This window comes from Symphalangus syndactylus, chromosome X (genome assembly GCF_028878055.3).
Source record: "Symphalangus syndactylus isolate Jambi chromosome X, NHGRI_mSymSyn1-v2.1_pri, whole genome shotgun sequence".
In the NCBI taxonomy this organism is placed as follows: Eukaryota; Metazoa; Chordata; class Mammalia; order Primates; family Hylobatidae; genus Symphalangus; species Symphalangus syndactylus.
In genome coordinates, this window is record NC_072447.2 from 45724481 (window position 1) to 45736659 (window position 12179).

The window sequence follows — 12179 nt, forward strand, 5'->3', positions numbered from 1 at the left end:
TCAAACTAGAATATACTATTGTGTTTTTCATAATAGTTTAAAAATATCAAAAAATCAAGTTACTCTAAAAAATCAATCATTTTCTTATAATGACTTATATCCAAATTGTATTTGAGAGACTAGTAAAGTTATTATATCAAGTCAGAAAAACCAACTGTACATAACAAAACTCCATAATAGTTCAGGAAAATTATATCGGGTATTGAGAACAAACTTTAAGAGCCTCCTTGTACTACAGAATATGATTCTCACCAAGACTTCATTTAAACAAAACTACCCCACATTCTGTTTTCACTGTTTATGTATATGGAACTTTATGGAAATAATTTTTGTTTCTAGGAAAAACAATTGTCTGAAAATTGTTTGATCATTAACTATGACAAATTTAGCCATCTCATTCTTATTTTCACAGATCATGTTAGGAAGAAAGCTACAAAATGCCAGATTAACATTTCAAAACATATTTGAAAGTAATGAAGGGAAACTGATTCAGTTAGCAACGCTAAATAAAACAGACAATTCATACAGATGCTTTCCCCGTAAAATATTAAATAAACACTCAAAAATGTCAACTTTTAAAATTTAATAAACCAATCCCTAAGTTATTTCTCTGAGCAAAGTTTCTCCTTGACCGAAGCTCTGGTTTTATATGCAAATGTTTTCCTGGTCAGAGCATGTACTTTTTCTAAGACGAGGGCGTTAAGTGGAACTATAAATGAGGTTTCCTTCTCCCTCTGCCTCCCTCCTCCTTGTTCAAATGCCGAAATGTATCAGGCTGTATAAAAGCAACTATTTTGTTTTGTCCCTGGCTTGTCAGTTACAAGTACAAATGCTGAGAATTGTTCAATTGGATCCACAAGAGTGCTAAAGCGGAAATGCCCGACTTACTTGCCATTGTTTCATCAGCTCTTTTACTCCCTTGGAGTCTTCAAGGAGCCTTTCCTTACGGGTAGCATCCTGTAGGACATTGGCAGTTGTTTCAGCTTCTGTAAGCCAGGCAAGAAACTTTTCCAGGTCCAGGGGGAACTGTTGCAGTAATCTATGAGTTTCTTCCAAAGCAGCCTCTCGCTCACTCACCCTGCAAAGGACCAAATGTTCAGATGCAATTATTAAATATCAGAATGGTGTACCTAGTGAACTCCATAAAAAGAGAAAGATGGAGGAACTAAATTGTAATATACCAACAATGGGGTGAGTTGTTGCTACAGCTCTTCCTTTAAGCAACAACTATAATATTGTGCAGTCTATTTACTTTCATTTTTATTTAACTTAAAGGTGTTTATATGGGGAAAGGCATGCAAGAATGCAATTACAGATTTCTATAAACTCCTCTCCACAGAGGAGGCTTCATATATATATATATGTGAAATATATATATGTATATTTGAACATTTGAAAGTTCAAAGTATCTTTTTTTCAATTTTGTAGTTTTTGTTGGTCAATTTTGAAAGGTTATTTTTAATACACTGCCAAATTTGAGACTAACCTATATAGTTAAAACCCTAAAATCCCTGTACCATGCTTGTCTTTGATACCGCTCTGAGGCAGAAAACAAGGATTTGATATGCAAGGAGAAAAGTCAAGAAAATACAAACCTAGAGTCAAAAGGAAAAGACTAGAGGAAAAGACAAAAAGAAGGGCATTGGAGGGCAAAGGAAGAAAGACTTAACAAGTGAAGAAATAACATTTCATAGAAACTATCATTTTGTGCAAACTATCATTTTGCGCAAACTATCATTTTGCATGACATTAGTTATAACTGTTGTGTTAGTTTCATATTTAATTACTTGATCATACAACTGAGAACATTTTCCAAAATAAAAATGTTATGTGTAATGAAAAAGAGTAGAGTCTTAAAAACCAGGCAGATCTGAGTTCAATTCCCAGTGTTCCTTACCAGTTATGTGATATGGCAAGTTACCTCTCTGATTCTCAGTTTCTCATCTGCAATATCTATTGCTGTGATGAGAATTAAAATAAAAAATTTCTGTGAAGTTGAGTGCTCCACATGTTATACAGTTACACATTACAGTTACTCAAAAACGTTAGTTCCTTCTACCCATATCCCATTTCCCCATTCCTGTAATATTTTAAAAGGATGAAACAAACTCTTTCATGACAAAAACTCTAAAAATGTATTCATATTTGTGATCATATGTATATATATATATATATATATAATGCACGTATTGTGGATACACACACATACGCCCTCAGCAAATATCTATATAATAATAGCTTAGAATGGAAAATTGCCTTAGGCAGTAACAGTCCTATCGAAAAAGATTCAGGTAAACTTTGTCTGCAATGAAGAAATTAGTACTCTATTTAAATGTCTTATTTGCCTTCTATTACTACACAAACACTTTCTGGGATTAAACATAAGCTAAAAATGGATTTTAAAAAATTGAACACTTGAATATGATACACATTGCTTGTTAAGATGTGATTGTCAATAATTATGCAAAACTGCAATTTATTTCAGCAGCAACTTTATCATGGGATGTGCAAACCAGGCAATAAACAACTCCTGCCGAGCCAGCGGCAGCAAAGCCCCCGGAAGAGCTGTTTATTCATCATGGGTGAGGTTTTTGCTGAGCACACAGTCTTCCACAGTGGAGTTTCAGTGCTCATACTGGATAAAAATCTTCTGTCTGCATTAACTGGTGGAGGGTAGAATAGGTTTATGAGGATGCAGCTACTGGAAAAAAGTAAGCATTGCACTAAGCTATTTATCAACTCCTAAATAAACTTTAATACTGCACAGCTGAAAGGTAGTGTAGGGTTCTGGTTGGGCAAATAAATTAAACCTCATGTAGTTCAAAGGCTAACGTGGACTGCCGGCTCCCTGCTTATCTAGTTTTCAGGCAAACTATCAACGCAAGGAGAAATATCAAAAGAGTCATTTATCTTTTTATGTACTATAGTTGAAAAATTCAGAACCATTGCAACAACTCCAGGAATCTCAGTGCTACAATTGGGCATGCACCTTACAGTTTGAACCATGTGTAACTGCTGACAATTGACTGGGTCTGACCTATAAAAGTGGCAGTTTCATGCAGTTTGCATTAAGACTTACTCCATCTCCAGTGCAAAATTTGGAACAGAAATAAGCTGTCACATCCCAGAATATAAATGCAGGGTTAGACATTTGACATATTTTCTAATGTAGTCCAATTTCAAACAAAATTTAAAAATATGAAATTCTCCCATGGCAGAGTGAAACTTAGAGAATGTAATATTGTGCATTTTATCAGCATCAGCTTCATGATGAGCTGCACTTGATGCATCTTAGCTCCTCTGTCCTTAAACTAGAAATGTCGCTTATCCTCTGCTTCCAGAGAAAGTAACTAGTAAATAACTTTCCAAGAGTTATTTGCAAAATGCAATGCACATAAATCAGATGAAAGAGTTCTACCGAGACAATGCGATTTTCAGCCAAATCCTACCAGCAAGTTTGCTGCTTTGTAAATTAGGCCCTTAGGGAAGAAGAACAGTAACTCTTTCAGGACAGTAAGGAACCATTTTCCTAAACGATACCCTTGTGGTCTGAAATATTGACAACATCAGGCTGAATATTTTCTAATTTGGAAAATACGTTAAAAATTCGATGGCAATAACAGCAGAAAATCTCCTCAAATGAGCTCCTTTACATGCCTCTTGAATAATAGGTAAGACTGTTGTTTCCTGCTTGTGTGGGGGTTTTACGGCTTCAACACTTCTCTCGGAATTTATGTGTGTGTGTACATTGAATTCCTAAATTTTAATTGTGCCAGGTCTAGTCTAGAATGAGTCAAGAATACTTAATTTCCGTATCTGCGCATTCAACATGCTCTAAATGTATCATATAGTTTTAAATTTTCCTGAACTATATGGGTTTAAGTGGCTTATATGATCAATAAAATGTAAAAATAAGAATTATAAAGAAAAAGAGGGAATCCTCCCTAACACATTTTACGAAGCCAGCATCGTCCTGATACCAAAACCTGGCAGAGACATAACCAAAAAAGAGAATTTCAGACCAATATCCTTGATGAACATTGATGCAAAAATCCTCAATAAAATACTGGCAAGCTGACACCAGCAGCACATCAAAAAGCTTATCCACCATGATCAAGTGGGCTTCATCCCTGGGATGCAAGGCTGGTTCAACATATGCAAATCAATAAATGTAATCCAGCATATAAACTGAACCAAAGACAAAAACCACATGATTATCTCAATAGATGCAGAAAAGGCCTTTGACAAAATTCAACAACCCTTCATGCTAAAAACTCTCAATAAATTAGGTATTGATGGGACGTATCTCAAAATATTAAGAGCTATCTACAACAAACCCACAGCCAATATCATACTGAATGGGCAAAAACTGGAAGCATTCCCTCTGAAAACTGGCACAAGACAGGGATGCCCTCTCTCACCGCTCCTATTCAACATAGTGCTGGAAGTTCTGGCCAGAGCAATCAGGCAGGAGAAGGAAATAAAGGGTATTCAATTAGGAAAAGAGGAAGTCAAATTGTCCCTGTTTGCAGATGACATGATTGTATATCTAGAAAACCCCATTGTCTCAGCCCAAAATCTCCTTAAGCTGATTAGCAACTTCAGCAAAGTCTCAGGATACAAAATTAATGTACAAAAATCACAAGCATTCTTGTACACCAATAACAGACAAACAGAGAGCCAAATCATGAGTGAACTCCCATTCACAATTGCTTCAAAGAGAATCAAATACCTAGGAATCCAACTTACAAGGGATGTGAAGGACCTCTTCAAGGAGAACTACAAACCACTGCTCAATGAAATAAAAGAGGATACAAACAAATGGAAGAACATTCCATGCTCATGGGTTGGAAGAATCAATATCGTGAAAATGGCCATACTGCCCAAGCTAATTTATAGATTCAATGCCATCCCCATCAAGCTACCAATGACTTTCTTCACAGAATTGGAAAAAACTACTTTAAAGTTCATATGGAACCAAAAAAGAGCCCGCATCGCCAAGTCAATCCTAAGCCAAAAGAACAAAGCTGGAGGCATCACACTACCTGACTTTAAACTATACTACAAGGCTACAGTAACCAAAACAGCATGGTACTGGTACCACAACAGAGACATAGATCAATGGAACAGAACAGAGCCCTCAGAAATGATGCCGCATAGCTACAACTATCTGATCTTTGACAAACCTGACAAAAACAAGAAATGGGGAAAGGATTCCCTATTTAATAAATGGTGCTGGGAAAACTGGCTAGCCATATGTAGAAAGCTGCAACTGGATCCCTTCCTTACACCTTATACAAAAATTAATTCAAGATGGATTAAAGACTTATATGTTAGACCTAAAACCATTAAAATCCTACAAGAAAACCTAGGCAATACCATTCAGGACATAGGCGTGGGCAAGGACTTCATGTCTAAAACACCAAAAGCAATGGCAACAAAAGCCAAAATCGACAAATGGGATCTCATTAAACTAAAGAGCTTCTGCACAGCAAAAGAAACTATCATCAGAGTGAACAGGCAACCTACACAATGGGAGAAAATTTTTGCAACCTACTCATCTGACAAAGGGCTAATATCCAGAATCTACAATGAACTCAAACAAATTTACAAGAAAAAAACAAACAACCCCATCAAAAAGTGGGCAGAGGACATGAACAGACACTTCTCAAAAGAAGACATTTATGCAGCCAAAAAACACATGAAGAAATGCTCCTCATCACTGGCCATCAGAGAAAAGCAAATCAAAACCACAGTGAGATACCATCTCACACCAGTTAGAATGGCCATCATTAAAAAATCAGGAAACAACAGGTGCTGGAGAGGATGTGGAGAAATAGGAACACTTTTACACTGTTGGTGGGACTGTAAACTAGTTCAACCATTGTGGAAGTCAGTGTGGCGATTCCTCAGAGATCTAGAACTAGAAATACCATTTGACCCAGCCATCCCATTACTGGGTATATACCCAAAGGACTATAAATCATGCTGCTATAAAGACACATGCACACGTATGTTTATTGCGGCACTATTCACAATAGCAAAGAGTTGGAACCAACCCAAATGTCCAACAACGATAGACTGGATTAAGAAAATGTGGCACATATACACCATGGAATACTATGCAGCCATAAAAAATGATGAGTCCGTGTCCTTTGTAGGGACATGGATGAAACTGGAAAACATCATTCTCAGTAAACTATCTCAAGGACAAAAAACCAAACACCGCATGTTCTCACTCATAGGTGGGAATTGAACAATGAGAACTCATGGACACAGGAAGGGGAACATCACGCTCCGGGGACTGTTGTGGGGTGGCGGGAGGGGGGAGGGACAGCATTAGGAGATACACCTAATGCTAAATGACGAGTTAATGGGTGCAGGAAATCAACATGGCACATGGATACATATGTAACAAACCTGCACATTGTGCACATGTACCCTAAAACCCTAAAGTATAATAAAAAAAAAAAAAAGAAAAAAAAAAAAGAATTATAAAGAAAAAAAAGATATGTTTAGAAAAAAAACCAAAGTTCTTGAATTAGATTTTTTTAAAATTCCTTTGTCCAAGTTATCAAACTACAGGCCCTGGAGAAAATTGGGCTGAATTTTACAAGTAACAATGACCAGATATTAGAAACTGTAATAATGCTTTGCAAACAGAATCTACTGTATTGGTTAAGTACTTTTTTACATAACAAAGTTTCATAATCAGCTATTCCAGCTTTATGGTGCCCCAAAATAGCTGAGAATTTGATGGAGTAAGGAATAATGTGATTTCAAAAGGTTTCCATTCTATTCATAAGAGCACTGTGTACCGTTCTCAGTATGTAAATAAGGGCAGCGTGAAACAGTGTTCTCATAGTCCACAGACCAGCAGCACCAGCAATGTCTGAGAAGTTATTAGAAATGCAAATTCCCAGGCCTCAGCCTAGCTCTACTGAATCAGAGACTCTGTGGGTAAAATCCGGCAAGCTGTGTTTTAACAAGCCTTCCAATATATGCTAAAGCTTGAGAATCACAGTTGCCAGGGACCAGATTTGAGAACGACTGGCATAGTAGATGCTAAGCTGGGCTGCCCAGACCCCTTTTCAGGACTGAAATACTTCTGACTCCAGCTGCCGGTAGTGCTACTGGCTGAGAGTCCTCAGCTGTTATCCCTATTTGAGAGTTGGCCTCAGCTAAAGAGAGGTGCCTAGCCCAAAGTTACCCACTATGTCCCCGAGACGGGCTGCACGTATTGGTTGATGGGAGAGTTGTGGGGTATAAAATCCTGGGTCCCTTGCTGCAACTCAGGACAATTCTGAAGGGCTATTCTACCTTCAGACTTCAGAGATCCTCCTGGGGAAGGCTAGGAAGGAGAGGCGGAGGGTTGATTGTGTTGTAGTTGTGACTGTATGGTAGCCCAGCTTCTCCTTCTGCCCAATCCTGCTCCCTTTCCGTGCCTCCCCTCACAGGTGTTAATCCTGAGAGCACTCTCCAATAAAATTCCTTCATGCTAATCACTTTCTCAGAATCTGCTTTCTGGGAGAACCTGACCTCCTGAATTGTCACGCTGAACAAGGATTTTAAAAATATACTTGCCTAAGAAATATATGTGGTCTCCAAAGGGAACAAGATGGAGGATTCTCACATGCAGCAATTGTGCCTGAATTGCTACTGAACTTTTGGTTGCCCTTTAAGGAGACCTATAGATAACACAGGTTAGCATTATCATCAGTTACAAGCAAGAATCTACTGAAGGGGCAGAGTGTTGGAGCTGTAAAGCTTAGTGCAACCCTATACCTGCCAAAGAAAGTGTTTATCCAGAGACAAATGCACAGGAAGGTAAAGAATCACAGAAGGCATGTTTTCAGCACATCCATTTTCTTTTTAAGACCTGATTATCAATGAGGCAATCAGATAAGTATGTTCTGACCTGTCATTAGAACCCTACTCCCGCCACACACACACACACACACACACACACACACACACACACCATGTTATTTCTGAATAAATCTCTAAGACTCCATTGAGTTGAATATCATCAATTTCTTATGGCCAACATAATACATAAAAAGGGTAAAAGGAAGGGAAACTTGTTGCTTTCCAGGGTAAGCCTAAAGAGCTTAATTATTGTATAGACACTATTCTACTATTAGATATACGGATGAAAAATACTTTATCGGTGCATTATATTGTGGGATTGTAAGTGTGTAGGTATAATTACAGAAACATATTGAGTATTTTTAGAAAAAGGCTCAATCTGACATGAAAGGTTATTTTGCCCAGGTTATTTTTAAAATGTGATAAATTAGGAACATTCAAAGAACTCAGTCTTCTGCTAAATAACACTTTCACTCTGCCCTGGCATTGTTACAGAGTAACCACATAAAATACTCTGAATCTTTCCTTCCTAGTTGATTTGCAATTTAACCACTATCATTTCCTATGATATTTTAGGAGAAAGATTAAAGGACCATTATTTTGTTCCTTTTTTTGGTGGGATATAGGTCAGAGAGACCTTAGTAGCACCTGGATGTAAGATCAAAATGATTCTTGCCATATCAACCACTACTCACAGAACCAGAGTTAATCTGAAATTCACATTTCCTGTAACCATGACAGTTCCTACTAGTTTGCTAGTAAATTACATTTTGATTTTAAAACATAACTTTATATTGTATTTGTGAGGGGAAGCTAGAATTTTGTCACCTATGGATATACAGCACTTTGTAGAAAGGATTCCTTTTAATCTCTAGCAATTCTATTAGTAATGTGCACTAATGAGAAGCATGAATCTAAGCAAAAGCTGTCAACATTGCCCGGACTAGTAGTCCATTCCTAGCAAAACCAACTCTGTGGTTTTATCTGTTTTTGGGCAACATCTACCTAGAAATATGACTGGAGAAGGGTGGTGGCAATGAGAGAATGTTTCTCTTTTCTCCTCTGTTATGAAACTGTAAAGTGAGGAATATATGACATCATTTTAATTTAACTTCTGATGCTTGCTTTTCATCCACAGCATGAGGAATGGCAGATCTAATGCACAGCATGGAAGATAATTTTTAAAGCTAACATCCACATAACTCTTTATATGTTTTCAAACATATTCAGAGTTATTCTATCATCACTTCATAAGATATTTTCCATTTTTCTACCTACCTTCTTTTTCTTTGTATACTCAGCTGGATATTTCATTCTCTGCCAATGACTTTAAACTCGATACAGATTATCTTTAATTTTGAACCTCATTCTTATTTCCACATGCCTACCAACATCTAATTCAATAATTCATCCATGCATCCATTCCATACCTATTGTGTACCAGGATCTGTGCCTGATGATGGTGACAGAAAATCCAATAATACATGGACTTTGGTATTTAACATATTCAAGTTTAATAGAGGGTACATATAGGTAAACATTTAACTAGAGTTACAATGTAATTAAGGCTATAAACCATCTGGAGTCCTTACCAACCAGTAGCTCAAATGTAACATGTATCGATCTGTATTCATAAACTTCTATCTCAATTTGCCAAACAAGTGATAAATGTATCTTAAACATGTTTTATTCTTTCTATCAAAAGTGGTGGAGATCATCCAGCAAGGCTTTATCTCAAAATAGAGTGATGGATGCTCAGTAAAAGTTTGCCTAACTAATTTTCATAAAAATAAAAAACCTTTTAGATATACAGTACAGGCTTCTGCTGGTTTCATTTTAGGGCTGGAGAGATTGATTCTGAGAGAATTGTAATGATGTTCCCAAGGTTATATACAAGTTAAGTGGCAGAGCTGGGGGGTATAGCCCAAGTCTTGCATTCTAGAAAAGAAGTTTTAGTAACTCTGAAGACAGATATTGGAATACACTCCTCTCTGATATATTCATTGTACCAAAAGAAAGAAAGGCACAGGAAGATTATGTCACTGAATCTTGGTCTTCATTTTAGAGCACAAATTTAATTTTCTGTTACTGCCATATGCAGGGTCGTGGAAACATACGAATACCTACACGTAAGGGAACACATACATACAAAGATATTCTCCTACCCAAACTATTGCAGAAAAGATCTAGCTGGTCTTTGCTTTAAAATAAAAATCCATTTTTAATGCAAATTTGCTGGTTTGCCGTTCACCAACATATGAATTAACGAGGTTTTCATCCCCTCTCTCTTGAGGTCTGGTAGTAAATTACTCAAACTCTCCAGAGTTAATTGGAAACCATGACCTAAATGTTCCCAAAGTATTGCTGATTAGTTCTCAGAAAACTCATTCCCATCTTTCGTCACCCCAGACACCACAGGATGACACGTGCAGTAGCAACACACTGGCATGAGAAATAGATTAATCCTCCAGAGATAAACCACAGCTTTGAAGCTATCTGTGTAAACTTCCTTCACTGATACAGACATTTTATTTTATTTTTTTAAAATATACATATCACCTAGACTTTAGATAGTAAGAGAATATAGGCATTATCAATCATGTAAGGAATTTTGAAAGACACATTTCATCTCTTATTTTTTTAACCTTATGAGTGTTTTTAAAATAGAGATTTGCAAATTTATCATTAGGGAAACAACCGTAATTATACACTTTCCCTAAAACCATTAGTACTTTCCTGAAAAGACCTGCATTAGGAGACAGCAGTAGAAAATGTGTTTCCTACTTTACTTTGCTTACTCATTTCATTTGATTTGTATTTCAACTCATAAATCACTGAAAAAAATTAGTTGATAAAGAAATGTACACAGTGTTATGAGCAGATGAAATATACACCTCTATACACACATATATTTTTTTCTTTCTTGAAATGTTAAAGAGATTAATACTTTTTAAGATCTGTATTTTATATTTTTCTGCTGATACAATACCAAAAGGTACTATTTGGAGAGGTTGAAATATAATGTTGGGAGTAATAAATTACATTTGGTTTGGTTAATATACAGAGACTCAAAATATCCTTTTGGTGTATATGTGCCACATTTTCTAAAGGACGGCTGCACATATACACCATGGAATACTATGCAGCCATAAAGAATGATGAGTTCATGTCCTTTGTAGGGACATGGATGAAACTGGAAACTACCATTCTCAGTAAACTATCTCAAGGACAAGGACAAAAAACCAAACACCGCATGTTCTCACTCATAGGTGGGAATTGAACAATGAGAACTTATGGACACAGGAAGGGGAACATCACACTCCAGGGACTGTTGTGGGGTGGGGGGAGGGGAGAGGGAAAGCATTAGTAGATATACCTAATGCTAAATGACGAGTTAATGGGTGCAGCAAACCAACATGGCACATGGATACGTATGTAACAAACCTGCACATTGTACACATGTACCCTAAAACCTAAAGTACAATAATAACAAAAATATATATATATCCTTTTGGGCATTTATACAACTGTAAAGGATCTTTAGAAAAAAATACAGTTAACACTACTTCCCAGATAATTACAAACTTAAAATTTGTGTTGACCTATAGTTGGACACATTTCTGTTCTAAATAAATTCTCAATGATTTGTATAATGTGAATTTTTAAGTTGGTTTTGGTTACTTGTAGTGATAAACTCTTTAAAGATATATTTCCTAATGTTGATAGACTAAGTAACTTTTCTTCTCTTCTAAAAGGATTTGTTTAAAATAGTATAAAAACCAATTTAAAAGATGAGCCTAAGATCATCTCTTACAAACCTGTTAAGACTGTGCAGTTATATATATCCTCATCCACAATAACTTAAGAGAAAAACAGAACAGAACAACTAACTGTAGCTTCTTGGTTGTTGATACATAATATTCAGAAGACAGCAAAGCAGGCAGGTTCAATTTTCTAATATCAAACGGCAAACACACAACAGATTCACCTTAAAAGAAAGAAGTGGCTAAAAACATATCAACAGATGAAATAAACTTATAGTAGAGTTCTGTCAGTGGAATTTGGCAATACGAACAATTTCATAACCGCTGATCTAAATTCTGAATTATGATATCGAAATACTTGTGACTTTTATTACCTAGTCTCTCAATACTCTCTTGTGGTTAATAATACACTTTTGAAAGGGCCCTTTTAGCAAAGGACATGAACGGACACTTTTTAAAAGAAAACATACATGCGGCCAACAAGCATATGCAAAAAAGCTCAACATCACTGATCATTGGAGAAATGCAAATCAAAACCACAAGGAG

General features: G+C 36.4%; 1 protein-coding gene across 4 annotated transcripts in view; it reads right to left on the minus strand.

The window, feature by feature from the left end:
* DMD (dystrophin) overlaps positions 1-12179 on the minus strand; it is a 2284432-nt gene that overhangs the window by 522793 nt on the left and 1749460 nt on the right. For all 4 annotated transcript variants that reach the window (XM_063634262.1, XM_063634265.1, XM_063634264.1 and 1 more), the window contains exon 55: positions 889-1078. In XM_063634262.1, coding sequence (XP_063490332.1) covers positions 889-1078 — 190 coding nt within the window. The remainder of the gene's footprint in view (positions 1-888; positions 1079-12179) is intronic.